The 27,924-nt window shown below is 41.9% G+C and overlaps 1 protein-coding gene across 23 annotated transcripts in view; it reads left to right on the forward strand.

Annotated features, from left to right (window-relative positions):
• The window catches only part of ATG13 (autophagy related 13), a 50,542-nt gene that overhangs the window by 18,176 nt on the left and 4,442 nt on the right, over positions 1-27,924 (forward strand). For 12 of the 23 annotated variants that reach the window (XM_087854810.1, XM_087854790.1, XM_087854792.1 and 9 more), the window contains 17 exons: positions 4,681-4,895; positions 6,633-6,714; positions 7,672-7,752; positions 8,191-8,310; positions 10,472-10,518; positions 11,677-11,817; positions 16,605-16,645; positions 17,428-17,524; positions 17,870-17,968; positions 18,767-18,860; positions 22,222-22,320; positions 23,073-23,183; positions 23,591-23,727; positions 25,786-25,900; positions 26,495-26,572; positions 26,776-26,892; positions 27,439-27,567. In XM_087854810.1, the coding sequence (XP_087710936.1) occupies positions 6,646-6,714; positions 7,672-7,752; positions 8,191-8,310; positions 10,472-10,518; positions 11,677-11,817; positions 16,605-16,645; positions 17,428-17,524; positions 17,870-17,968; positions 18,767-18,860; positions 22,222-22,320; positions 23,073-23,183; positions 23,591-23,727; positions 25,786-25,900; positions 26,495-26,572; positions 26,776-26,892; positions 27,439-27,567 (1,575 nt within the window). In that variant the 5' untranslated portion in view covers positions 4,681-4,895; positions 6,633-6,645. Of the gene's footprint in view, positions 1-4,680; positions 4,927-6,632; positions 6,715-7,671; positions 7,753-8,190; positions 8,311-10,471; positions 10,519-11,676; positions 11,818-16,604; positions 16,646-17,427; positions 17,525-17,869; positions 17,969-18,766; positions 18,861-22,221; positions 22,321-23,072; positions 23,184-23,590; positions 23,728-25,785; positions 25,901-26,494; positions 26,573-26,775; positions 26,893-27,438; positions 27,568-27,924 lie in introns of all 23 variants that reach the window. The other 11 variants (XM_087854791.1, XM_087854795.1, XM_087854800.1 and 8 more) reach the window with 4 other exon arrangements.

The following is a 27,924-nucleotide window of genomic DNA, read 5'->3' on the forward strand; positions in this document are numbered from 1 at the left end:
AGTTCTGAGGCACACTGTTGAACTATTTTTCTGTTGAGGTTTCTCTTACGAGATGTGCGCTGCAGGTGTTAATAAACTGTTTTTTCTCTTGTTAATCTTTTTTTTTTTTTAAAGATTTTATTTATTTATTTAACAGAGACAGAGACAGCCAGCGAGAGAGGGAACACAAGCAGGGGGAGTGGGAGAGGAAGAAGCAGGCTCACAGCAGAGGAGCCTGATGTGGGGCTCGATCCCATAACTCCAGGATCACGCCCTGAGCCGAAGGCAGACGCTCAACCGCTGTGCCACCCAGGCGCCCCTCTTGTTAATCTTTTTATTAAAGAGGCTCAGCTGAAAACCTGAGGGGGTAGAGGTAAAGTTTTGCCTCCTCCACAAGAATTTATATATTGTTGACCATCCCTTCAATCTTGAAACTCACTTCCTCTCAATTTCAGTGATAACTGCCCAGAAGTCTTTTTTCCTATTTCTCTGATAAGCTCTGGCATTTCTCTTTATGTTTCTTTTATGTCAGTATTTTCCTGGGGCCTTTGTTATTTCCCTGTTATCTTCCATGGTGATTTCATCTACTGTTATCATTATTAAACAATTCCTTCTTTTTGGAGAATATCTACTGCTCTCTCCAACTTTAACCTCAGTCTTAACCTTTCCATTAGTTACAAATTGGATATTTTCAGATTGATCTTCTGGTGTTTCTAATTCAACCTACTAAATAACCTGAACTGATTGTCAAAAAATAATGAACCTCGATCCCAAACTTCTACCACAGAAAAATTAATTTATGCTGGATCATGAATATAAACATGAAAGGTAAACAATAACATTTTTAGAAGAAAACGTAGAAGATTTTCATGACTTTGAGATCAGCAAAAAACTTTTCAAAAGCACAAAGAAGTGCTAAAAAAAAGTTGAGAGGGGCGCCTGGGTGGCTCAGTCGTTAAGTGTCTGCCTTCAGCTCAGGGCGTGATCCCGGCGTTCTGGGATAGAGCCCCACATCAGGCTGCTCTGCTGGGAGCCTGCTTCTTCCTCTCCCACTCCCCCTGCTTGTGTTCCCTCTCTCTCTGGCTGTCTCTCTCTGTGTCAAATAAATAAAATAAAATCTTAAAAAAAAGTTGAGAAATTTGACTTATTAAAATTAAGAACCTCTGTTAATCAAAAGATTCCATTAAGAGGATACTACTCAGCAATAGAAAGAAATGAACTGTGAATACAAAACACAATATGGATGAATCTCAAAATAATTATGCTAAGTGAAAGAAGCCAAAGAGTACATACTGACTGATTTCATGTATATAAAACTCTAGACAGTGCAGATAGACATCTATAGTGATAGAAAGCATAGTAGTGGTTGCCCAGGGATGGGGCGTTGAGGAGGTGCTGGAAGGAAGGATTCACAAAGGAATATGAGAAAACTCAGGGATAGGTATGTTCACTGTTTTGTGGTAATGGTTTTACAGTTACAAGTAGATGTCAAAACTTACCGCATATCGGGGCGACTGGGTGGCTCAGTTGGTTAAGCGTCCAACTCTTGATTTCGGCTCAGGTCGTGATATTAGGGTTGTAGGGTTGAGCTCCAAGTCGGGCTCCATGCTCAGCGTGGAGTTTGCTTGTCCTCCCTCTGCTCCTCCCCCCCACTCAGGCTCATGTTCTCTCTCTCTAATAAATAAAATCTAAAACAAACAAACACTTACCATGTCTTACAGTTCCAATATATTTTTTATTATCAGTTATACCTCGGTAAAGCTGTCTTTAATGTGGAAATAAACACCACAAAATGAGAATAGGTGAAGGCCATTTAATCAGAGCTTGTCATAGCAGGGGAGTGAGCCACCATCACTTGCATTGGCAGAGACTCAAAGGCAGGTAGACCCGTGGGAAACTTTATAGTGGAAGAAAGGGAAAACTTCAGATATGTCCTGCTTCGGGGTTATTAGCATGGGAAAGCTGTAGGCAGCCTAACTACAAGTGGGCCCATCCTGTGTGGTGGTCTAGGGATAAGTATTTGGCGTTCTGTGGTTGGTCCTAAGTTGGAAGCAGGGACAAAAATTAGGGGAGCTGTCAGTTATTACACAAGTCTTGACTGTTTGGGGTCAGTTTTTACAGGGTTATTGTTTGGCTTCCTGGACTAGTTAGTTGCTAGAGATAGTCAGACTTCTTGACTGGTTGCTGTAGATAGTATGTTGGCTTCTTGGGCTAGATAGTGGGGATATTAGTTTGGCTCCCTCCCTGGGCTGGTTCCTGCAGGTTGTAGGTCAGAGCTCTATTTTTATATAGTAGTCTGGCCTTTGTTAGTATATTGAGACTCTCATGAAAAGAAACAGATGTCTTAAGAAAGGCAAGACACAAACTGGGAGAAGATATTTATAGTGCATATCCAACGAAGTACTTAAATCCACTGTATATGTTTTAGAAACTTCTACAATTCAGTAAAAAAAGATAACCTAATTTTTTAAATGGGCAAAAGGCTTGAACTAGTACTTCATTAAAGAGGATTTCCAAATAGCTAGTAAACATATGAAAAGGTGCTAATAGGGGAAATTCAGTGATCATTTAATCACTAATTTAATCATTAATTGTTTAATCCAGATTAAACGAGTTACTACCACACCTCTACCAGGATGGCTAAAATTAAAGAATTAGTAGCACCAAGTAGTGGTATAGCTGTGGAGCAACTGGAACTCTCATACACTGCTGATGGGAGTGTTCATTGGTACAGATTCTGGAAAACTGCCCCTGTCTATTAAAACTAAATATGTATACTTTGTGACCCAACATTAACACCACTGGGTTTACATCTGATGGCATGGAGTGTGTATATCCACCAAAAGACTTGTGTAAAAATATAATAGCTGAAAACAGGAAACAACCCAAATGTTTATCTGCCTAGAATTTATAGTTTGTGGTCTATTCATGAAGTGGAGTGCTACATAAGCAATGAAAAAAAGAATAAACTTCTACATGTAGCATTATAAATGATCTTCACAGGCATGGCTTGAATAAAGGAAGCTACCCACAAAAGAGCTAGTACTGTTTGATTCCATTTATATAAATGGAATGATTTGTCAAAATAGATAAAACTGATCTATGATGATAGAGGTCAGAAGAATGATTACTTTTTGGTGGGTTTACTGACTGAGGGGACACAAGGGACCTCTCTGGATTATTGGAAATGTTCTGTAACTCGATCTGAATTGTGATTATATGGATGTAGACAAACAAAATATCTATTGAAATAGAAATGAAAACAAGATATTTTTTGAGCTGTACACCCAAGATTTGTGCATTTCACTTCATGTAAGTTATACCCCATTTTTATTTATTTTTATTTTTTGGGTTTTTTGTACTTTTACGTTTTTATTTAAATTCTAGTTAACATATAGTGTAATATTAGCTTCAGGAGTAGAATTTAGCGATTAATCACTTACATATAACACCCAGTGCTCATCACAAGTGCCCTCTTTAATACTCATCACCCATTTAGCCCATTCCCCATCTACTTCTCCTCTAGCAACCCTCAGTTTGTTCTCTGTAGTTCTGTTTTATGGTTTGTCTTTGTCTTTTTTTCCCCCTCATGTTCATCTGTTTCATTTCTTAAATTCTACATGAGTGAAATCATATGGTATTTGTCTTTCTCTGACTGACTTATTTCACTTAGCCTAATACACTCTAGTTCCATCCACATCATTGCAAATGGCAAGACTTTTTTCTTTCTTCCTTCCTTCCTTTCTTTCTTTCTTTCTTTCTTTCTTTCTTTCTTTCTTTCTTTCTTTCTTTCTTTCTTGTCAGAGAGAGAGCACAGCATGGGGAGGGAGAGGGAGAAGCAGGGTACTCCTTGAGCAAGGAGCCTGATGTGGGACTCAATCCCAGCAGGACCCTGTGATCATGACCTGAGCCAAAGGCAGACACTTAACTGACTGAGCCACGCAGGCATCCCGCAAGATTTCATTCTTTTTGATGGCTGAGCAATATTCCATTGTGTGTGTGTGTGTGTGTGTGTGTGTGTGTGTGTGTGTACATCACAAGTTCTTTATCCATCTGTTGATGGACATTTGGGCTCTTTCCATAATTGGGCTATTGTTGATAGTGCTGCTGTAAACATTGGAGTGCATGTATTCCTTCGAATCAGTATTTTTGTATCCTTTGGGTAAACGCCTAGTAGTGCAATTGCTGAATTATAGGGTAGATCTATTTTTAACTTTTTGAGGAACCTCCATAGTGTTTTCCAGAGTGGCTGCACCAATTTGCATTTCTACCAACAGTGTAAGAGGGTTCCCCTTTCTCCACATTCTCACCAACACCTGTTGTTTTTTGTGTTGTTGATTTTAGCCATTCTGACAGGTATGAGGTGATACGTCATTGTAGGTTTGGTTTATATTTCCTTGATGAGTGAAGTTGAGCAATTTTTCATGTGTCATTTGGCCATCGGTATCTTCTTTGGAAAAATGTCTATTCGTATCTTCTGCCCGTTTCTTAGCTGGATTATTTGTGTTTTGAGTGTTGAGCTTGATAAGTTCTTTATAGATTTTGGGTACTAACCCTTTGCATATATGTCATTTGTAAATATCTTCTCCCATTCCGTAGGTTGCCTTTTAGTTTTTATTTTTTCTGTTGTGCAGATTTTTATCTTAATGAAGTCCCAGTAATTCATTTTTTTTTTTAAGATTTTATTTATTTATTTAACAGAGAGACAGCCAGCGAGAGAGGAAACACAAGCAGGGGGAGTGGGAGAGGAAGAAGCAGGCTCCCAGTAGAGGAGCCTGATGTGGGGCTCGATCCCAGGACGCCAGGATCACGCCCTGAGCTGAAGGCAGACGCTTAATGACTGCGCTACCCAGGCGCCCCACCAGCAATTCATCTTTGCTTTTGTTTCCCGTGCCTCACCTTGGGAGACGTAACTAGTAAGAAGTTGCTGTGGCTGATGTCAAAGAGGTTGTTGCCTGTGTTCTCTAGGATTTTGATGGTTTCCTGTTTCACATTTAGGTCTTTCATCCATTTTGAATTTATTTTTGTGTATGGTATTATATCTCAATTTTTAAAATTTCCTGTTTTCAACTCTCTTCTGTTTATACCTTTCCTTAAAACTAGCTTCCTGTTTATTGTTAACTGAAACCTTGTTAAACTTTTTTTAGTTAGTCCTTCCATCCCGTCAGCTCTTCTTTTAAAATATCTCCCATCCGCACTATTTTCAAACTTGACCACAAGCTTGCATTATTGCCAAGGACTTAACTGGTCTCCCTGCTTTTCATACTCAAAACTGTCCTACAATAGCCAGCAAAGCCATCTTTCTAAAGCACCATTCAGATGATGGTAGCACTCTGTTTGTGTTAATTCCTTTCCTCAAAAGTCTTGAGTTCCCATTTCTTTTGTATTGGGTACAGATCAGGCTCACATTGCATTCAAGATTCTCATGATCTGGCCCCAACCAGCCATACTATTTCCCTAGCCATACACAGTCCTTCATAAAAACTAGGATACTTCGGGGGTGCCTGGGTGGCACAGCGGTTAAGCGTCTGCCTTCGGCTCAGGGCGTGATCCCGGCGTTCTGGGATCGAGCCCCACATCAGGCTCCTCCGCTGGGAGCCTGCTTCTTCCTCTCCCACTCCCCCTGCTTGTGTTCTCTCTCTCGCTGGCTGCCTGTGTCAAATAAGTAAATAAAATCTTTAAAAAAACAAAAAACAAAAAACACTAGGATACTTCATAGTTCCAAATCCATTTTGCTCTCTGTTGCTGATACTCTTTGTTCATGTTCTTCTCTCCTTAAATGCTTTCTTCCTCATGCCAGCCCTGTCTCAAAACCATTTCAGCCTGAGGGTCTATGATTTGCCCCATGAAGTCCATGAACCCCCTGAAGTTTACATCTAAACATTTCTACATATGTGCAGTTTTCTAGAGAAAGGGCTTGTCTTGTTATCAGACTCTCAAAAGGGGTCCATAAACCCCCCAAAGTTAAATTGATTTAGTGTCCTTCTAAAGGAATACGAATGATTTCATTTTTTGGGTTTTTTTTGAAGATTTTATTTATTTGAGAGAGAGAGAGTGCAAGAGCGTGTGCGACCAGAGGGAGGGGCAGAGGGAGAAAGAATCCCAAGCAGTCTCCCAGCTCTCATGGAGCCCAACACAAGGCTCAGTCTCACCACCCTGAGATCATGACCTGACCCTAAATCAAGAGTCGGACACTTAACCGCCTAAGCCACCCAGGCGCCCCTCATTTTATGTTTTAACAGAGTTTTTGTCTTATTAAAATTTAGTCCTCAGTATGGTGGGTAGTAGAACTTTTTTTAATAGATAAGTTATATTTAAAGCTTAAAGTTTCAGATGCAGGTAAAATGGCTTGTCCTCATGCATTGTTTAGGTCCCTAGATTTTAGTTCTTTTCTTGTGTGTGTGTGTTAAGGAATTCTTTTATTTCCATTCCAGAGAGGGAATTAAATTTTACAGCCTAGATTTTAGTTCTTTGTGAGGAATTTATTTTCCTCAAAAGATAGTATCTTAATATTTTTCACTTTGGTATCTTAGGGGGAAATTTTTTTCCCTCCCACATGACTGTTTTTACAGCTAGACAATACCATCTCTGTATGCTTTGAATTTAAAAAATATTAGTCACATTTTTCAACACTTTTTTTTTTCCTGTTTTAGATTCCTATAGGCAATGGAAACTGATCTCAATTCCCAGGACAGAAAGGACCTGGACAAGTTTATTAAATTTTTTGCCCTCAAGGTAATGTATCTATTCTCTTGAGCTCAGAACTGTTAGAAATAACTTCCGTGCTTCTCCGTTTTTGGAAATATAGAATAACAGCTTGCAGCTTGCCCATTTTAAGGGATACTTCTGTCTGTTGTAAACCAAACTGTGAAGTTTGGGGGCGGTACTGGGGGTGTAACTAAAAAGTAGCTTCCAATTTTCCACAGCTACTTGTTCAAAAAAAATTTTTTTTGCAAGGCTGTTTGCAGAAATGTCAAACTATTATGCCAGGTTATTGGCACAGTATGTTCCCTTGGGATGGGAACAAAGACTGTGGATTGGAATGGACAGCATTTTGGGCATCTTTCCCAAAGCATCAACTAACTCTGAAATGTCTAACTTCCATTTAGTGTTCCCTTCTGGGTAAATGAGGAATTAAAACTGCCTTAGAAGTTACATTTTCTTAAATCTAAAAATCATTTCCACCTCTCTCACTCCTTCTTCTCATGTTTGCCATGTAAAAAACAATCCATGCAGTAGATTCTGGTTGTAAAATTAGTTGGGAGACTTTTGCCATATGGGCCAAGTGATATGAATAATTGTGGAATCCTTGGTTTAAATCTACTATGATTACATAAGTGTACGGCCGTGAATATTTAAACCTACGGTTGGACTTGTTTCTTTATGAAAGTCAGAGCCACCATGTGCAAATTTCCTTCTGCCATGTGAGAATATTACAGATCCCAAGCCTTGAACTAAAATTCATCCAATCAGTTGACATTATGCCCTCAGAAATATTTACAGTATTATTTTTGTGTCATGGTTTTTTTAAAATATGTTCTCAAATTTTAAAATCCTGTCCTTTCCTAAAGTGTTGTTATGATCATTGGCATCTTTTTAATCCTGCATTCAGAGGGTGTTAACCCTGATTGTGAGTCAAATCAATTTAAGACTGTTCATCTTTGGTATCTTTTGTTTGTTTGCTTTTTTTAGACTGTCCAAGTGATTGTCCAGGCTCGACTTGGCGAGAAGATTTGTACTCGTTCATCTTCATCCCCCACGGGTTCAGATTGGGTAAAATTCCTGTTTTTTGTTAAGGCGTGTTTGTCATAAGGAATCATACATAGTGCAATTACAAAGAATACTATTTATAGTATTACTAAATCATAACATTAATATATCTAATTCCGTTTGATCCATTCACTTGAAGTATGTTTGTCATCGAATGTTAGTCCTAGGTTTATTTGATTCTCGTCTTCTTCTGCAGTAAGTGAAAAACTTAGTCTTTAGAAAAATACCGTTTTAACTAATCTTTATAATAAGTCATTAGCTCTTTCAGCCTGAGTCTTGGGGCTTTGATGTGGGATATCTTTTCTGGCAAGGGAGAAATGAATGAATGTCCCTAATCACTCAAAGCAATGCCTGCATTACCCAGCATAACCATCTCTCACTGTTTCATGTTGCCATCATGTTCCTTGTGAGTGTTTACACAAAGTCCCTTTTGTCTTCTAGTTCAATTTAGCAATCAAAGACATCCCAGAGGTTACACATGAAGCAAAAAAAGCACTGGCAGGACAGTTGCCTGCTGTTGGGAGATCGATGTGTGTGGAGATCTCACTCAAGACTTCTGAGGTAAGGTGATGGCCAGGATGGTGTCTTCATTTGGCACTCAAAGCTCTTCACACCCTGTTCCAACTCAGCCTCATTCCTGCCTCTTCCCACTCTGAACTTAGCGTTCCCTGAGGAGGTCATGCTTTTTCTGTTTACTCTCCCAAACACTTGGAATAGGCTTTTTGTCCTTATTATATGTCAACTATATGTGAAATGTTTCTACTCATCCTTCAAGACTCATGTGCTCTTGAAAATTCACCCCCTTTCTAGTGGGAGAGGTAAGTACTTTCTTTAGACTTACCATGTGCTTTGTTTACATTGTTTCTAAAATATAACTTGATGTACTGTGATTTTTTTAGATGTGTTTTTACTTACCTTATTTCACATCAGGATCAAGGAAGATATTGTTACTTGTGAGTTTATTAATTTATTTCCACTACAAGATGGTGAAGCTGTGTGATATAGTAAAAGGCAGTTGGAGTTTGGAGCTATACAGACCCAAGTTCAGATCTCAGCTCAGTGACTTTGGCCAAATTACTTAACCCCACCCCCACCAACACCACCAAACTAACATGACACTTTGTAGTCTTGAAGGGTTTTTATATTTTTTCATTTAATCCTTATTTGTAAAGTGCCTAACATAACTTACAGTAGGCGATCATTACATGTTCCTGTTCATACTTTACACTTTTATTCTTGAGGTCAGCAGTTATGCCACATCTTATTTATTGTTGTAGTTCTTCAGATTCTTTTTGAAATGAGGCAGGATGTAAATAAATAATCATCTCTTGTGCCTAGCACAGTACCTGGAAAGGCACATAGTATGGTCTTGATGAATTTTGTTGAATGATGTCAATACTTACTCCATGGAAACCTTAGCACCCAAAAAAGCAAAGCTTCCTGTTCTTCTTTGTTGTGTTGCCAGTTTATACAATGAATTATTTTCCTTAGTGATCCATAGGGAGTCCTAAAGGAATCCCTAGAAGAACTTTTTCCTTTCCCAAGTGGAATCTGAGTATAAAATGTTCCAATTGTTCTAGAAAAACTGTACCAACTTGTCTTGGATACTTCCTGCTATTCATCCTTCCTGGATTTTGGGGAGCAGGGGGAATTCAAAATTTATCACGTCTTTTAAAAATGACAGTATGATGAAAAAGATATATATTAAGGATACATATTTAAATTTGATCTAGAACAAGTAAGTTCTGTATTTCACAAACTAACCCAAGTTTACTCCCAAATCTAAAAGAATAACCCTCTTCCAGTTGATTGGTAATAAGGTTACTTGTGTTCAAAAGTATGACTATCCTTACTAAGTGGCACATAGGAATGTTACAGAGTTGAAGGATTCTGGCTTTAGTTTCTGTTTTTCTTTCCCACCCACTAGACTAAGTCTGTTCTCAGTACCAGAGAAAGACTGAACAGTTTGGCTAAAGACGTTACACAGCTAAAAAGATTTTTAAGTGAGGAGCTTGTTAAGGTATTCCTTAACAGTGGGTGTCACCTAAAAATATCCCCTATAGAATTGGAGGGAAAGGCTCTCTCCATCATCTGAAGTATTAGTCTTTTTAAAGAGCAATTTGGATATCCATAGCAAAAGTCTTAGAAGCATGAGTACTCTTTAATCTAATAATGCTAATTCTGGAAATTTGTCTTAAGAAATTAATTTAGGGCGAGGACAGTTTTAATCTCAAGGCTATTTATGACAATGTTGTTTGTAGTAGTGAAAAATTAGAAACAACCAAATGTCCACATATGGGGGGACTGATGGGATGAAATGGTGCTCATATGGTAGAATACTATGCAGCCATTAAAAATGGTGTAGAATTTTATTATAAGGAAAACTTCATGTTGTGTTTATTAATGAAAAAGTCATAAAAATAACAGTATAAGCTCACATTTTAAAAAAGAAATTTTAAGTTTTATTTATTTATTTATTTATTTAAGTAATGTCTACACCCAACGTGGTGCTTGAACTCATGACCCCAAGAGCTGCATGCTCTTCTGACTAAACCACCCAGGTGCCTCTCACATAATTTCTTGAAGTGGCTGATTGTTTTATAAATTGATTTTTTTTTCTTTCTTTATATTTTCCAATATTTTTGTAGTGACTGTATAGTGCATTATAATAAAATAAATAATCAAATAAAGCTGAAGTATTTTTCAATTGTCCCATCTACAGGGTGATTCCATGGAGTTAGAAATTTGGTGTCTCGAAATGAATGAAAAGTAAGTGCTTTTGTCTTAGGGTCTGTGGTTGTGATAGCTGAGGATAAAGCAGATGACGTCATGTGAAAAGTGGGGCTTTGTTATCAGTCATGGAGGGTGTTCTTCCCACTTAACAAAGCTAATAGGTCTTTGCTACAGTTTGCTTCATGCTTGGCTTCCAGCCCAGGCACAGAGATGACCTTCAGCGGGAGGGTCAGTCCAGTGAAACTTAGACACCACAGGGAAAGGAGCAGAGAAAAGACTGAAAAGGATTTGTTGTTTTCCCAGAGTACAGATAGTTCTCCGATTAAATCCCTTGCGAGCTCTTGTAACATGACTGCTCTGTGTTGTCTGTTTACTGTGTGGCAGACATCCAATATGATTTCCCTTCACTACTCCTTTTTACACGCTGTGTTGATCATAGATTGGAAATGCATGTTATTTTCCTTCTCTGTTTTCTTCCTTCAAGGCAGATTAGCTTACTTCCTGCCTGAAGCTTCAGTTTTCAAGAACAGTATATAGGAAAATGGAGGAAGTAGCAACACATCAAAAGAAAATCTTAATAAGTCATCCGTGGGGTGTGGGCATTATTTACTTTCCTAAGTACAAAGCAGTTGCCAGGTTACAGTCTAAAATTTTAGTACCAAACAGACTTTTCGCCAGACTTCCTATTAGATGTATAGGGGTAGACAGCTCATAAGATACTACATTGAGATTGTTTGCACCTTCAGTAATATAATTGCAATGTTGAATTACTGTTTTTAAGTGTGTAGCTTTATTTCGTAGATAACAGCTTCAAAGCTAGGAAAAAATAGAGTAGGTGCCTTTTGGTGTCTGCCTGTTTCTAGAGCACAAAAAAGTAAAACTTTTGCTTACCTTAATAATCTGTTGATAAACTGACAAAGAACTCTAATTACACCTTTAGTTCAGAGCATGTTTTCATGATAAATTTAATCTTATACAGTTTCCATTCATCTCTGTTGACTGTAATATTCTGTGAAAGGTGTAATATGGACTGCAAAGCAGGTTATATCCTATCAGAATTTATGAATAATGCTAACAGATGACTCTCAGTCACTAGACAGAACATAACTAACACTTCTATATCCGCTGCATTTCTGTTCTTGGTTTTCTGTGAGTTGAGTAGGCGAATGCTGATAGTGTCTGTGTGCTCCTCAGGTGTGATAAAGAGATTAAAGTTTCCTACACCGTGTACAACAGACTGTCGCTGCTGCTGAAGTCCCTCCTTGCCATAACTAGGGTGACACCAGCTTACAGACTCTCCAGAAAACAGGGGCATGAATATGTCATATTGTACAGGTAAACAGCAATAGTGCTCACCTTCCTGATTCACTCATTAGCCTTGTCACCTTGCACATTGTCTGACTGGCGTACGGGTATTCTGTGATTAATTTTGGACAGATGGTTGGTAGGTAGTTGATGCTATAGCTTTACCATGATTGTCTGTCCCTCCTCCTTTGTGAACCTCAACTTTCTAAAGCTACCAGGTTCTTTGTCCTTTGGTTCTGTGCACAGTCATGATTCCTGTGGAATGGATTTTGAGATTGTACTGATAGATATCTCAAAGCTGAAAAAGGAGCTAAAGACTTTAAACAGGCTGTCCTGGGAAGATTCCACAGCCCTCTATAGTTCAGAGTTAAATTAAAACTTGTCTAACAGACTACTAATCCAGTTTGTTTTTGATTAGTTGTCTGTGGATATAAAGAACTCGTCAGTGATTCTTTGAATATTTTCCTTGGAGTGGTTCACCTCAACACATATTTTTTGAGCGCCATTTTAATGCAAGCATTGTGCTAGGCTCAAGGAAGAACTATACAGAGGCCCTACCCTATAGGTGTTTCTAATCTGTTGTGGGAGACAGTTTGGCACATGCATAATTATAATAAAAAGCAGGATTGGAAAACTACATAGCAGGATCAGGAGAAAAGTACTGGGAGAACACAGGGAGGGAAAGTTTGTTCTGGGTGGGAGAAACCAGACATACTTCGTGATGGAAGTAGCATTCAAGCATTCAAGTTAATTGTCGTCTACTATCTGTGAAGAAAACTTTTGCTTAGCACCTGAATGGCATAAAGGATACAGCCAAGAAGGTAGTTAGATAGCCAGGTTATTTTAAGCACTGTACCAATTACCATGGAAAACTACATAGCAGTATCAGGAGAAAAGTACTGGGAGAACACAGGGAGGGAAAGTTTGTTCTGGGTGGGGGAAACCAGACAGACTTTCTGGAGGAAGTAGCATTCAAGCTAGACTTTGAGGCAGAAAGAATTTCAGCTGGTAGAAGTGAGAGAGAATCATTATTCCAGGTGGGGAGTGCAACGATGGCAAGGCCTAGAAGTGGGGATGGGATGGAGTTGTGCTCAGTTTGTCAGATGGACCGTAGTGGTGGTATAGAGGATAAGTAGGAAAGTGTGAGAGCAGAGCGTGGAAAGCCAGGAGTTCCCAAATCACCCAAGACTCTTTTCCTGTTAGTGATGAGCTACTGGTTTTAGCCTTTGGCTTACATGTATAGAACTGATTGTGAGGAGAAATTAGTATAGCAGGATGAAAGGACTAAGGATTAGAGACTTAACTAGTTATGTTGAAACAATCTACCACCTTAGAATAGTTATCAAGTCATTCTTTTAATTTTCTTAGCAGTAAGCTAGCAACCCTACCCGTGTTTATTTTTTCAAGTTTAATTTTTGTTGTCCTCTCTATAGTCGTCAGGTTTCAAGTTGAGTATTCCATTTGAAAATTACTAGACTTTTATTCAAATATAACAGAAGATGGACCCCTGGGTGGCTCAGTCGGTTAAGCATCTGCCTTCAGCTCGGGTTATGATGCCAGGGTCCTGGGATCGAGTCCCACATAGGGCTTCTTGCTCGGCGGGAAGCCTGCTTCTCCCTCTGCCAGCTGCCTCCCCTACTTTTGCACTCACTCTCTCTTTCTGACAAATAAATAAATAAAATCTTAAAAAAAAGAAATATAACAAAAGATCACGTCTGACTCTTGCTTCTCATTTACCTATGCTAAGCCCCCTTCATTTTGGTTCTTTTGTAAGTAGCCATACTACACTACTAGTCATCACCTTAGTTAGCTAGGACTCTTAGTCCTTTCATTACCAGTGTTTAAAGCTTTCCTTTATTCTGTATCTCTGGAGTAACACAGTATTTATTGCTGACTGTTTATCATTTAGGAGTACTTTTGGATACAAATAGTATGGTTTAAACCATAGAGAAGTAGGTGATCTCGGAGGTAGATTTGGCTCCCCCCCCCTTTTTATACTATTGTTTTTGGGTTTTTTTTTTTTTTAAGATTTTATTTATTTATTTGTCAGAGAGAGAGAGAGTACACAAGCCAGGGGGAGGGGCAGAGGGAGAGGGAGAAGCATGCTCCCCGCCAAGCAGGGAGCCCCATGTGAGGCTCGATCCCAGGACCCTGGGATCATGACCTGAGTTGAAGGCAGACACTTAACGACTGAGCCACCCAGGCACCCCTATACTGTTGTTAACAGGTTAACAGTTAGCCTTATACCGTTAAAGAATAGCCTTCTGGGTTTTTTTTTTCAAGCTATATTACCATTTTTCCCCTGGCCTTGAAGATTTAATCATGTCACTGTAGAATTACATCATTATAAAAATTCATTCTGAATTTGTTGTTCATTAAGACTGAATTAAAGTTAATTGTCGTCTATCTGTGAAGAAAACTTTTGTTTAGCATCTGAATGGCATAAAGGATAGAGCCAAAAAGGTGGTTAGATAGCTAGGTTATTTTAAGCACTGTACCAATTACCAATATTCAAATGAGTACTGAGCTTTTTTTTAAAAAAAAAGATTTATTTATTTATTTGAGAGAGCACAAGCAAGGGGAAGGGCAGAGGGAGACGGAGAGAGAGACAAGCAGACTCCCCACTGTGCAGGGAGCCCGATGTAGGGCTCGATTCCAGGACCCCGAAATCACGACCTGAGCCGAAATCAAGAGCTGGATGCTCAACTGACTGAGCCACCAAAGGTTGCTAGCAAAATGTCTTTTGGCAGCTTTTTATTGTGTTATTTTATGGCAGGAGTCAGCAAACTATGGCCAGCAGACCACCTGCTTGTTTTTATAAATGAAGTTATTTTATTTTATTATTTTTTTAAGTTTATTTTTTTTAGTAATCTCTACACTTAACATGGGGCTCGAACTCATGACCTGGAGATAAAGAGTCTCACACTCTTCAAACTGAGCCAGCCAGGTGCCCCTAAATGAAGTTATTTTAGAACACAGCCACCCCTCTTCATTTGTGTATCATCAGTGGCTGCTTTTGCAGGACAGCAGCAAAGCTGAGTAGTATGGCGTGTAAAGCCAAAGCTCAGCAAAGCTCAGACTGTATGCCTGTAAGCCTTAAATATGTGATCCTTTTAACAAAAATTTGCTGACCCCTGCTTCATGGTGTCTGTCATTTCTGTGCATGTATTTCAGAAATTAAATACGTTTCTTTTCTCTCATACCAGCTTATCATTTGTGAGACCTCGGCTTCAGATTTATCCTGAATCTCAACCCTAGCTTATTCTTATCTCATGCCTAACACCTAACCATGGGGCTTTGAACATTGTTGGAGCTTAGTTTTTAATTGAACAAAGCCATGAATGTGTTTAATTTTTAACCATATTACTAGAAAAGTATAATAATGTTTTGTAGTGTAGTTTGTAATGTTTTGTAATTCAGACCTGGTAGCTAATAGAGACTGCCCTTCCCAGGGAAACTCAGAGAAAGGTTCTGCTGTGCTTATATTTTCGTATTTTCAGAATAAATAGTCTTATGTAATTCTTCTATAATGGAAAAGATTTTCGAATTTCTTAACGAGTTTACTTTGGAATGACTTGTGACAAGCATGGAGAGCTCCCCTTAATTGAAGACCACTCTCAAGATCTGGTACCTTCTATTGCATATTTGAAAGTTGCCGTATAACACCCAGTGCTCATCACAACAAGTGCCCTCCTTAATGCCCATCACCCATTTAACCATCCCCCCACCCACCTCCCCTCCAGCAACCCTCAGTGTATTCTCTGTAGTTAAGAGTCTCTTATGGTTTGCCTCCCTCTCTGTTTTTATCTTCTTTTATGTTTCCTTCCCTTCCCCTATGTTCGTCTGTTTTGTTTCTTAAATTCCACATATGAGTGAAATCATGGTATTTGTCTTTCTCTGACTGACTTCTTTCACTTAGCATATTACACTCTAGTTCCATTCACGTTATTGCAAATGGCAAGATTTCATTGTTTTTGATGGCTGAGTAATGTTCCATTATATATATGTGGAATATATAATGGAAATATATATATCACACTTTCTTTATTCATTTATCAGCTGGTGGACATGTGGGCTCTTTCCATAATTTGTCTGTTGTTGATATTGCTGCTATAAACATTGGGGTGCATGTGCCCCTTCAAATCAGTATTTTTGTATCCTTTGGATGAAATACCTAGTAGTGCAGTTGCTGGGTTGTAGGGTAGTTCTGTTTTTAACTTTTTGAGGAACCTCCATAGTGTTCTCCAGAGCAGCTATACCAGTTTGCATTCCCACCAACAGTGTAAGAGGGTTCCTCTTACACTTAAGAAAGGAGATCTTAGGTGTTCTAATCCCAAGAAAAAATATTCTGTATGTATGGTGATGGATGTTAACTGGACATACTGTGATGATCTATTTGTAATATAAACAAATATTGAATCTTGTTATACATCTGAAACTAATATAATCTTGTATGTTGCACATACCTCAAAAAAAAAAATCTAGGACTTTCTAATAGTGGTTTGAGATCTTTTTGCCAATCTTATTTCTAGATTCTTTATTCCCCGGGAGGTATACTTTAAAAATACATTGCAGCAGCAGGACGAAGAAACTAAAATCGCAGACTCCACTTAATTATTATTTTCCTTATTTCTTAAGCAATTCTTTCCATATACATCCCTATGCCTGCAGCTTAATTGAAGTAGTAACATTGTTGCTCCATTAGGAGAGGTTTTCATGCAGATAAGAAAAGAAGGGTTTGTTTTATTTGTTTTGGCTATAGAGGCCCTTAGAATAAAGAGTCATTTATTTCTTTTTCTTTTTCTTTCTTTCCTAAGGATATATTTTGGGGAAGTTCAGCTGAATGGCTTAGGAGAAGGTATGTATCAAGGTTGAAAAGCATTTGTAGTGTTAAGAGCCCTCCTGACTTCAGACTTGGGCTTGGATGCTGCCTGTCATAATATGTAGCTTGTGATTTTAATATGTATGATATAAGTAAGGAAAAGACAGGTAGGTGGTCCAAAGAGTTGCCAGGGAATGACTAAATAATTTTCCCCAGAGTTCTAGTAACTCAGTATTCTTTCTTATCCTTATACCATTGTCTGTTTTCCTAATTTTCTATAATGAGCATGGTAAATGTTTCTGATGAGCATAAGCAATTTTGAAAAATTGGAAATGAAATCAAGAAAACCGGGAAAGCTGTGTTGGAAACGTCGCCTGCAAGACCCGGCTCTTTTTTGTACTTAGTTCTGGGTGGCAGCATGAGTAGAAGTGCAGTCACTTCCGCACCTGCATAAACCGAGGGGTTCGTGTGATAAAGCCCCAGGGCCCCTTTCCTGTCTCACTGGGCATGTGACACTTTTGGGCCAGGTTGGTTTAGGACTCGCTCAAACTTTAGGACTAACAGTTGTTTTGCCTCTTTGAAGGTAGGTTTATCTGGAAATAGAATGCTGTTTTCCCTTCCAATATTAGATCAATATAAAATAAATCAAAAGAAAAAATATATACACACACATAAACATATATGAAATTGAGGCTGCTGCACTCACGGTGCAGAGTAGATAACGCCAGAGATTATATGATAGGCTGAATGATTCAGGAAAAGCCAGAACACTGTCAGTGTTCTCTGGGGAAAAGCTAATTATGTATTTCTTCTCCTAGGTTTCCAGACAGTTCGTGTTGGGACAGTAGGCACCCCTGTGGGCACCATCACTCTTTCTTGTGCTTACAGAATTAACTTGGCATTTATGTCTACCAGGTGAGGAAAGAGCCTTGGAATCCAAAAGAGCTCTTCCAAAGATATTCAAGATATTAAAGTTTGTTTTTCCCTCAAACTCCGTGGCTAAGCCTACAGTTCAGCTTTGCCATTGCTGAAATCAGTCCCCTTCTGGAAAATAAACTCGAGAGAGAGCCCCGTTTCCAGATGGGAGAATCTGAGTGTCTCAGAGCTATCAGGGTAGAGTTGTGGTTTATATTTAGGGATGCAACAGTTAAGACTCTAGTGGATCCTGCCAATAGATACAAGGTGAGGGGTCCTCTGAAGACTTCAGGGGGGCTGACAAGGCATTCTAACAAATATTGCAATCTGCTTATTGCATTACAGGCAATTTGAGAGGACCCCACCTATCATGGGGATTATCATTGATCACTTTGTGGACCGTCCCTATCCCAGCTCCTCACCCATGCACCCCTGCAATTACAGGTGAGGAATGTGTAGGGGCTTTCCCAAACTGCAGCTAGGGAGAAGCATTCATCTTGCACATAGAGCACCTTTACCAGCACTCACCAGTGGGCAGGGGGCAGTGATGGAGACCCCACATGGAGAGAAATGGAGTGGTTAGCCTCCCTTCCTGCTGCTGCCTGTAAGGTACACCAGGCCTTGGAATATATACACTGTCTCAGAAAATTCTTGGACATCTTAGATCTTGACAGTAGTGATTTGACTTTCGATTTGATTTTGCTTAGAGACTACAAGAGTGGCGGTAATTAACAGAATGTCCTTCACAAATTAAATGGCTTTCTGGTCACCATTGGCACAGTTAAGTTATAGATTAGAATCAAATGTCTTCAGGCCTGGATCCCAGAAAACAGAATTCTATGAAGGTCAGAACAGATGTTTATCAGGAACGATACTGCCTTTATGTGAAGGACTTTTGAAGTTGGATAGGTTCATCTTTGGAGTCCAGACTTTTGTTTCACTGCATCTCTATTGCTGACAGTTCTTTGGTCCCAACAGTGGCCAGGCTTAAGAAAATATTCTCAAATCATAGGTCAGGTAGGGTGTTTGGATTAAAAATAAAAGCCTTGGTCAACCTCTGGATGTTGTTCTCTGGATATGTTTGACATTATCAAGGACTCAACATGTCTCTTTTGCCACAATGAGCTCTGCCTGAAACAGCTCTTGTCACAACTTGTATCCTTATCTAACCTCCCTTTGTATCCTTTCTGAAATCAACTGCCATCACCATAAAGTTCATGATTTATTTTTCCCCCATCATAGAACTGCTGGTGAGGACACTGGAGTAACATATCCTTCTGTGGAAGATTCTCAAGAAGTGTGTACCACCTCTTTTTCCACCTCCCCTCCATCTCAGGTAGGGGGAAGCAGGTTCTCGGGGGGCTATAGTTATTTGGTACACATATGGGCATGAAATGGTGTTGTAATTTAGATACGGTCTCTTGTGGTGGTGGTGGTGGTGATTGTTTCCAGGGGGTTATTTTGAGGGGTGAGGGAAAGCCTTCTTATCCAGCAGGTAGTACTGCAATGTTTCTAGTCTATAACCATGCCTTTTTTTTTTTTAAGATTTTATTATTTATTTGAGAGCGCACGCATGTGTGTGCAATCAGGGGCAGAGGAGGGAGGGAGAGAGTCTGAAGCGGACTCTGTTTTTAGTGCGAAGCCCAACACAGGGCTCGATCTCACGACCCTGAGATCATGACCTGAGCCGAACCAAGAGTCGGGCGCTTAACCAACTGAGCCACCCAGGCACCCTTCTAGTCTGTAGCATTCTTAACCCACACAATTACGTGTAACCTTTACATTCCTGTAAACATCTTAAAATTCCCTAGAAAATGAATCAGAGAATTCCAAATGCATTCTGATACCAGAGAGGTATTCACCCTACTCCTGTTAATTTGGTAGCTACTTCACTTTTGAAGTGGTAAATATGGTTCCTAATAATGGAAGGAGCACAAAAGGAACCAATAATTATTTGGCATCGAATGCCAGTAAGAAACCAGCAGTGCAGTTTCTCTTCATAGTTGACACAGATTTCTGGCTGTCTGCATTCTTTATCTGAACATTCTTAACCATTAACTTTTCCACTTGAGTCTGTCTCCAGTGTCAAACCCAGTTTCAATGAAACACAGGCTCCAGACGGTTCCCAGCTTCCCAAGCAGACCCACCTGTGTGGCCTTTTTGTATAATATACACGGCACCAAGACTGCTTCACCTAAGGAGTTGCTTGTTGCCCGATGACTGAATTTCAGGACGCGTTTCTCCCCTTCCATCCCAAGTCATTCATCTCCCACCTCATGGCCTGCAGCCCCCTGCGCTGCCTGCTCACCCTATCACTCCCCTCCGCTCTGACTTCCACATTAGACAGTTTCTTCCAGACCTAACTCAGTTCTGTGTTCCTCTAAACCAGTCCCAGATTATCCCCTTTCACCATCTTATTTTGGGAGCCCAACAAATGAATTCACTATCCATAACTTTTTATTTTCTTTGTTTTTTAATTAAGAAAACATTTAAATTTACTTCATTCTGAGTTGTTAGGAGATACTGGATTAAAATTATGGTTCTCATCTGTTTCAAAAACAGAAGTTAGGCACAAAAGTTAGCTTAAAAAAAAAAGCTAGCTTAATGTGTGTGAAGGAAATTATAAAATCCATGGGTCACTATTATTACTGTTGTCCCAATTTAGAGTTAAGGAGGTTCTTGTTGTAAAGTTGCCTAGACAGTTTGGGTGGGTGGGGGGTCGGAACTGTTACTCCTCTCCCCCCATGAATGTATGTAGGCATGAGTGTCACCATTGCTCTGGGAGGGGGCAACTTCAGGCACTCATACTGACATAGAACAGTACTGACCCAAAAAGAGGGGGAAAGCCTACCAGAGCACATTAGTGCAAGTAGATTATTTTTTAGATAATCAAAATATGAATATGCCAAGTTTGATGTTCTTTGAAGTTTTATTTTTTAATTCTTTTAAAGATTTTTAATTTATTCATTTGAGAGAGTGTGAGTGAGAGCCCGAGGAGGGTGGTGCTTAGAGGGAGAGAGAGAAGCAGAGTCCCTGCTGAGCCGGGAGCCAGATGTAGGACTCAGTCCCGGGACCCTGGGATCATGACCTGAGCGGAAGGCAGACACTTAACCGACTGAGCCACCCGCATGCCCCTATTTTGTTTTATAAGTGATAAATTCATAAACAGTAAATGAAGTTGTGACTTGGGAGATAAGAGGATGGTGAGGCTGGGCTGTAACAAATCAGTTTGTTCTTTCTCAAGTACAGTGGAAATTTGACCTGCCCCAAAAGTAAGGGGAAGTAGTTCCTGCATCTCCTGTTTGCACAAAGTTTGCTGACCTGTGTGAGGGGAGCCTGTCTTTCTCATGGTATCAGTTGCCTGCTGTGTCTTGTCACAGTTTGAGAGTAGATCTTATCAACACTGAGCATCCCATGGGTGAGCCCTGTCACTACCCTCTAGTACCTCTAGTCGAGGCTGGGACAGTTTGGTGCAGAAGTATTCATTTTTAACCTTAGTGGTAGAACAGAAAGAGAAAATGATTTGCCAGCAAGTCCCATCATTCCTATAAATATTGAAATAGTTTCTTCCCTTGGTTTAACCTAGGGAATTGCATAATTGTTCAACAACTTCTATTTGAGCTTTTTGCTAGAGCCCAATAAGTGCATGATGTGGTGTTTGTTTTCCCAACAAAATACGGACCATTTTGTCATGTGGGCAGAGTCGAGTCAAGAAATAGTTGTGACCCTGAATCTGCTACTGTAATTCAGGTCCAACCTCCAGTTCTAAGCACTAACTAGCTAATTGGTCAGACTTAAAGATAGAACAGCAAGACCCAAAATAATCATAATTAGCTTTGAGATCTAAGAGTTTTTAAAGTGCCCCAGCTTTTACTGCATCAGGTTCTCCTTCACCATGCAGGGCTATAAGACACACACACACTCTGATGCGTGTGCACGAGCACACAAACACACACCCATTCATCCTGCCTCAGATGGCGTAGTCAAGTGTGCAGCTGGGGACCTGAGCCTTTTTTTTTTTTTTTAAAGATTTTATTCATTTGAGAGAGATAGCATAAGCAGGGGGAGGGGCAGAGGTCCCCACTGGGCACAGAGCCCAACGCGGGGCTCGATCCCACGACCCTGACATCTTGACCTGGGTCAAAGTCAGATGCTTAACCAACTGAGCCACCCAGGCACGCCAGACCTGAACGTATAAAGTTCCAATCAACAAATGTCAGTTGTTTAAACCTGTCCTTGCAGATCGTGGGTCCCCAGGAAAAGGTCTCTAGTCTAGCATTGTAACCTCAGCATCGTCATCCTCAGCATGCCTTGCACCTGCTCTCAAGCCCTTGCTGCTGGAGGCCATTCTCTAACACCCTTCCGCCTCTTTTGACTAAAGACACACTAATGCTTGGTTTGGGTTTCCCTGTTTTGCCAAGTCAGACCAGCTTGACTCAGCTTTGTTTTCCACCTGCTCATCGGGGCGACAAGCATGCAGTGGAGCCCCCTGGGATAAACGTGTCTTCTTCAGACGCTTCCAAGTTGTCCTTCTAGGAAGGCAGCCATGTTGCTCTCTCCCTGCCGCACCCTGACTTCCAGCGTGCAGTTCAGCCCCCGTGGCTGTCTTCCCTTCCAGAGTTGTTTTCACTTCTTTCTGAAGTCCCTTTCTGTTTTCTTCTCTTGTTTCTCCTGTCTCTGTGTGTATCTGTGCACAGTGTGTGTTTACTGTCACAAAGGCACATTTTCAGACCCCTACTCCTGTGGTGACGGACACTCTGAGGGTCCCCATGGCAGGACTGGCCTTTTCCCATCAAGTGAGTCCATACTGGGAAAAAGGGGATATAATCAGACAGCATCTTTTTCTTTGAAAATTATACATAAAGTACAGGGTATAGCTATTTAAGTGTCCCCAAGTGTTCTGGGGGTTATTTGAGGCTTGGTAATTGATTTTTAACAGGATGCAGCCATAGCACAGCAGCCCAAAATAGGATGTTCATTTGCCCCTCCTCCTACCATTGATGTAAAAAATACATGGAGTTATTTATATCTTATTTCCAAATAAACAATCCAAGAGTGGTATTCTTTCTTTTTCAATATAAATAGGAACCCTCCCATACCCAGGGGTGATGGAGGGTGTGATTAGGGAAGATGCCTTCTGTTTCAAAGGGACCTCAAGGACAAAGGAGAAAATAGAATGACCTGGGAAAAACCAATGACTTTGGCTGCAAGTTCTGCCCGGGCTTGTGCTTCGCTAGTCCGTTGGGCTGGAAACCTCAACAGTTAGCTGAGCCCCTGGGAAAACGGGGAGCAGGGAACTCATTTGAGGCCTTTGGAAGGCTGCAGAGCTAGGAATGTCAGTCCCACTGCAAACAAGTCTCTGCTTTCTTTGCCACAGAGTAATGGCCTGGTCTGTCTTTAACCCTTACGTCAGGCCCCCTGCCCTGTGAGGATGTGGGCTGGGATTCATTCCTTACCTCTCCACGATCTTTATCATTAGTCATACTCTAGGATTGCCTATTTTTTCCTCCTCCTTTCTTCTGCCCCTCTTTGTTTTTCTCTTGCTTAGCTCTCAAGCTCTCGCCTTTCCTATCAGCCTGCTGCCCTGGGCGTTGGATCAGCTGACCTGGCTTACCCAGTAGTGTTTGCTGCTGGCTTAAACGCCACACACCCTCACCAGGTATCTTTAAAGATGGGGAGAACCCCGGGGGTTCCTGTGCTGCCTCCCCTGCCCTGAGGCAGTTGAGGGGCCTCTTCACATGCCGGTATTATGCTAAGTGCTCGGAAACAAAGCTCTCTGGAGGACCAAGGTGACTTCAGGAGGAAGGGCCTCCTAGAGTTCAGAAAGGAAAGAAGAGCTTCCAAGTGTTTTCTCCCTCTCTTTCCTTTCCCTCTCTAGTTCTTACCACGTATGTCATGTCTCCCGTTAGCTGAGTCCCAGAGAAGACAGATCCAAGGTTTCCCGCCCATTTGGTGGCAGCATTGGTGGTGGAAAAGCTCAGAGGCAGCTACCATCAAACTAGGCCAAGTTTCCCCTCCTGCCTGACACTGCCATTATTCACTGTATTCTTCCATTTTCCCCCAAAGCTCATGGTTCCTGGGAAGGAAGGTGGGGTACCCCTTGCTCCCAACCAGCCTGCCCACGGTGCCCAGGCTGACCAGGAGAGACTGGCAACCTACACCCCGTCTGACGGGGCCCACTGTGCTGCCACACCTTCCAGCAGGTGAGTTCACAGCCCGGCTGCTCAGGCGGCCAGGGGCCCATCCTCCCTGACACATGTGCCTATCTGGTGTCCGTGAAAAGTCGCTTTCAGCATTGCTTCCGGCTTGGCACTTAACCCCAAATGTGGGATTCTTAAAGTTCTCCCTGAAAATCTCATATTGCAGCTGGTATGTAAGGAAGCTGCCCCCAGCTTGCTGTTAACAGCCAACAGCCAGAGCCTACTTCTTATCACCCTCATCCAGTGAAGGGGCCTTTCAGATGTGTGTGTATTTTTTTTTTTCCTCTTACCCCAAAATTTATTCGCTGGGAGTCAGTCCTCAGTGTTTGCTAAGGACCAGAGCAGAAGGGTTTGCTGTAGCCCTCAAGTGTGGGGCCACAGTGGATCTGTGGTGGTAGTTAGGATTGTTGTGTTTTTTTCTCTCTGCTGTGTTAGCACCTCATGGAGCTTCTTTAGAAACAACTGGTTTTCTTCATTAAAAATTTAAAAAAATCTTTGTCTTTTCTGATTACAGAAGTGATACATTCTATAAATTTCAAATTACGAAGACATTGATGAGGTAGAGCATAAAAGTTCTCACAATCTTACCCTGCACAAATTGCCACTCTTACCGCCTTTTCAAAGATGAGAGGATCTCAGAGGGTTAAGTGATTTGCCAGACAGCACGTAGCTCACAAAGTGGCCGGCGCAGGCTGAGCTCCTCTTTCCCTTAGCTCGGAGTTCTCCCGTGGGAAGATGAGGCTGTCCTGACCCGCCCTGCCCTCCCTCGACTGCAAGGCCCCAGAGATAATGACGTTGATTGCCCCACCACATCCCAAATGAACTTTTGGATAATAGAAATTTTTGGTATTTTTTTTCATTCCCACAGTGGAGCAGTGGGAGGGAAATTATTTGGGAAGACCTTCCTGTGCCATCCATCAGGAAAAATAATTACTTTCGGTCCTGGCTTCCCAAACTTCCATCCTTTTATCCCTCCCCCTGTCAGATAATCAAAGGAAGATCCCGTTAGTCGTTTTACACTCCCAAGTTTTCTGAGCCTTGACTCCTGGAGCATGCCTGGGAGTAGCTAGAGATAGAGGACCCTATCTCTTTGGGGTAGCGGTTCTTAAAAGCAGGTCATCAGAGCTCAGGCCTTTCCTCAGTGCTGGTCCTTCCTGCTGGCTGGCTTCCAGAGTCCACTTAGACAGCACAGGCCTCCTCTCTACCTTGAGCCCCTGCTTTTGGCCAGAGGACCTTTCCTAAACACTGCTGCTGCTAGGGCTGTGACTACTGGCCTGGCGGCCACGAGGTACACCCCCCCTACCCCATCCCCTATCCCCCATCATCCAGGTCTCCTCATCTGTCTGGAGAGCTGGAGAGGGAGGAAGTGGGCAGCCAAATGAAATGTGTCATTGAAAGACCTTGCTGAACAGAGGGTTGATTGGGGGCAAGGAGAGGAAACGTGGTATGGAGCACAGAGGACCTCAACTGAGGCAATGTGTCATGGGCGGAGAAAGCTCTGGCTATCTAAAGAGCCAGATTTGGGACTCTCAACTTAGAATCATGACACTGCCCCTTGTGAGGTAAGGTTTAAATTTAACCCGGTACTGTATAAACACTGTAAATGATTCCTTCTTATGGTAATTTTAGATAACATAACAAGGCAGAGAAAAGCGTAAAGCTTGAGTCTCCCTAGGTCATAGATTACTATTAAAATCATGGTCGTTTATGAGCACTGCTTGTCGGTATGTATGATTGCTACATGCTTGGTACCTGATGCTTATCGATGGTATTTCAGATGAAATTGAATGTAAGCTTTACACAGTTGTAACACTGAATTTCATTCACAGATGCCTCATTTTTATTTGCTCTTGGAAGTGCAGTTCTCTGCAGTCAGATCTGAAGGCAGAGTGACAGGGGCAGCAGCCAAGCCCCGTATTGCCATTTCCCACATGGGTCGGTCAGTGGGGAGGGGGGCACTCCTGCCCTGGACTGTAGCCCCACCAATGGTGGGTTTGTGGGGAACCATGTAGGCTCTGCTGTGGTTTGAGAATGAGTACCAACACTGTCTGTCTTCTCCAGCGAGGATACTGAAACAGTATCAAACAGCAGTGAGGGCCGGGCATCCCCCCACGATGTCTTGGAAACCATCTTCGTCCGCAAAGTGGGGGCTTTTGTCAACAAGCCCATCAACCAGGTGATTTTTCTGGCACTGCCACCTGTGAGAATGTCTGAGCCTTTAGAGTGAGGCCTTAAGGGCAGGGCTTTTCACCTAGGGTCTGTGGGACCCCTGAAATTGCATGTAAAATTTGTGTGTGTGTGTGTGTGTGTGTGTGTGTGAATTTTTTGGCAAGAGGGTTAGTCACCTGTGACAGCGCTCCAGAAGAAGTTCACAGCTCTTGTTCTCTGACGGTATAAGCCTCCCATAGCAGAGGGAGACTAGGCACTGTTTGGTACAGGCACCTTGCACTCAAGTGTCTGGGCCTCAGCCTTACTCAAAATAAGAAGTTCCTCCTCAGCTCTACCAGCACAGAGCAGTTGTTGCCCAGTCACTATGGGTCAGGCCTCCAAAGCTGATTCCCAGCGTCCTGGGGGGCCCTACCCCTGTTTATGTTGTGGGTGTGTGATGGGAGGCAGGGGAGAGTCAGACTTCTCCAGCAGGATGGGAACCTGAGGACAGTGTGGTCAGCCTGGGTGTGCGAATCTACTGGCCCGACAGGCTGCTGGCTGCCTCTGAGGAAGCCTGTAAGCTGGGGCTGGGGTGGGCACTGAAATTTCCATGTCTCTTCAGGTGACCCTGACCAGTTTGGACATACCCTTTGCCATGTTTGCTCCCAAGAATTTGGAGCTGGAGGATGCCGATCCCATGGTGAGTCGCCCTTTGACTAAAGTTGACAGATGGTGCTATGTGTGTTGTCTTCCTGGGCGAGTCACTGTTCTCCACAGACTATTAGCCGTGCTCCTGGACTTAGAGATTTTCAGCCAGCATTGGGTCCCTTACAAATCTTCTATTAAGAGCAGCTTGCACCAGTGTATGGAACCAGCCCCTACCTCCACCTTGTTCTGAAACAGGTGAATCCTCCGGACTCCCCAGAGACTGAATCTCCTCTCCAGGGCAGCCTGCACTCGGATGGCTCCAGTGGGGGCAGCAGTGGCAATACCCACGATGACTTTGTCATGATTGACTTCGTAAGTTGCCATCACCTTCCTGGACCTTTGCTGCCATAGGGGAAATAAACTAGAAGCGTCCAGGGTACTTGAACAGGACTTCCTTCACAGGGATCAGATGGGCTGGTTACAGACAAGAGGGGATGGGACGGGTGGGCACCTGGCTGTGCAGTTCATGGGGGCAACCTGCCCCCACACCCTGTTTGGGAACACATTTGGAGGCCCATGAACAAGAAGGCATTTTGTGCCATGTCTTTGGTTAAAATTCAACTCTAAATGAGGATTTGCCAGTGGTATCCATCTAGGCCCTATTCCTGCCTGAATGGATGGCCCTTTGCTAAGAAAAGGAGTTTGAGGGAAGGGAACATAAACCTTAGCACCTGGTTTGCACCAGGGCTAGAGTTCAGCTTCCCAGAGGAGAAGGGTGTAGGGATTCCTCTCCCTAAGATGAACCTGGAGGAACCCTTTCTCTGATAATTACTAGAAAGAGGATTGTTCATAGCTTCCTTCCCTTGTTTTCCTCTGTGATCTAAGGCAAGCTAAACTGAGTCTGTCTTGTTTTTGAAGAAACCGGCTTTTTCTAAAGACGACATTCTTCCAATGGACCTGGGGACCTTCTATCGTGAATTTCAGAATCCCCCTCAGCTGAGCAGCCTCTCCATAGATATCGGGGCACAGTCCATGGCTGAGGACTTGGTATGGAAACCCCTTCCCCCGCCAGACCTCATGCTGCAACCTCCTATCCTCTTCTAATGGTCATTCCTGCTCCAAAGGCCTAGAAATTTCTTCGTGTTACTCTCCCCGCTCCCACACCTCCCATCTTCTAACAGGAAAGAGACACTTTAGATCCTTATCTTCTGTTGATCACACTTGAGGTTGCATTGTGCCTGGCAGTCACTATCTCGAAGTTGCTTGCATTGACTTCCTCCCCTCTGTCCACGCTCACCATTATTTCCCATCCCTGCGGTTCTCAGGTCTTCTGCTTGCTGCTGCCACAAAGCCAAGCTGCTCCAGTAGCTCTTGCATTCAGCTGTTCAGCTTGTCGGGCAGACG

This window comes from Ursus americanus, chromosome 24 (assembly GCF_024610735.1).
Source record: "Ursus americanus isolate L20-20 chromosome 24, mUrsAme1.1.p, whole genome shotgun sequence".
In the NCBI taxonomy this organism is placed as follows: Eukaryota; Metazoa; Chordata; class Mammalia; order Carnivora; family Ursidae; genus Ursus; species Ursus americanus.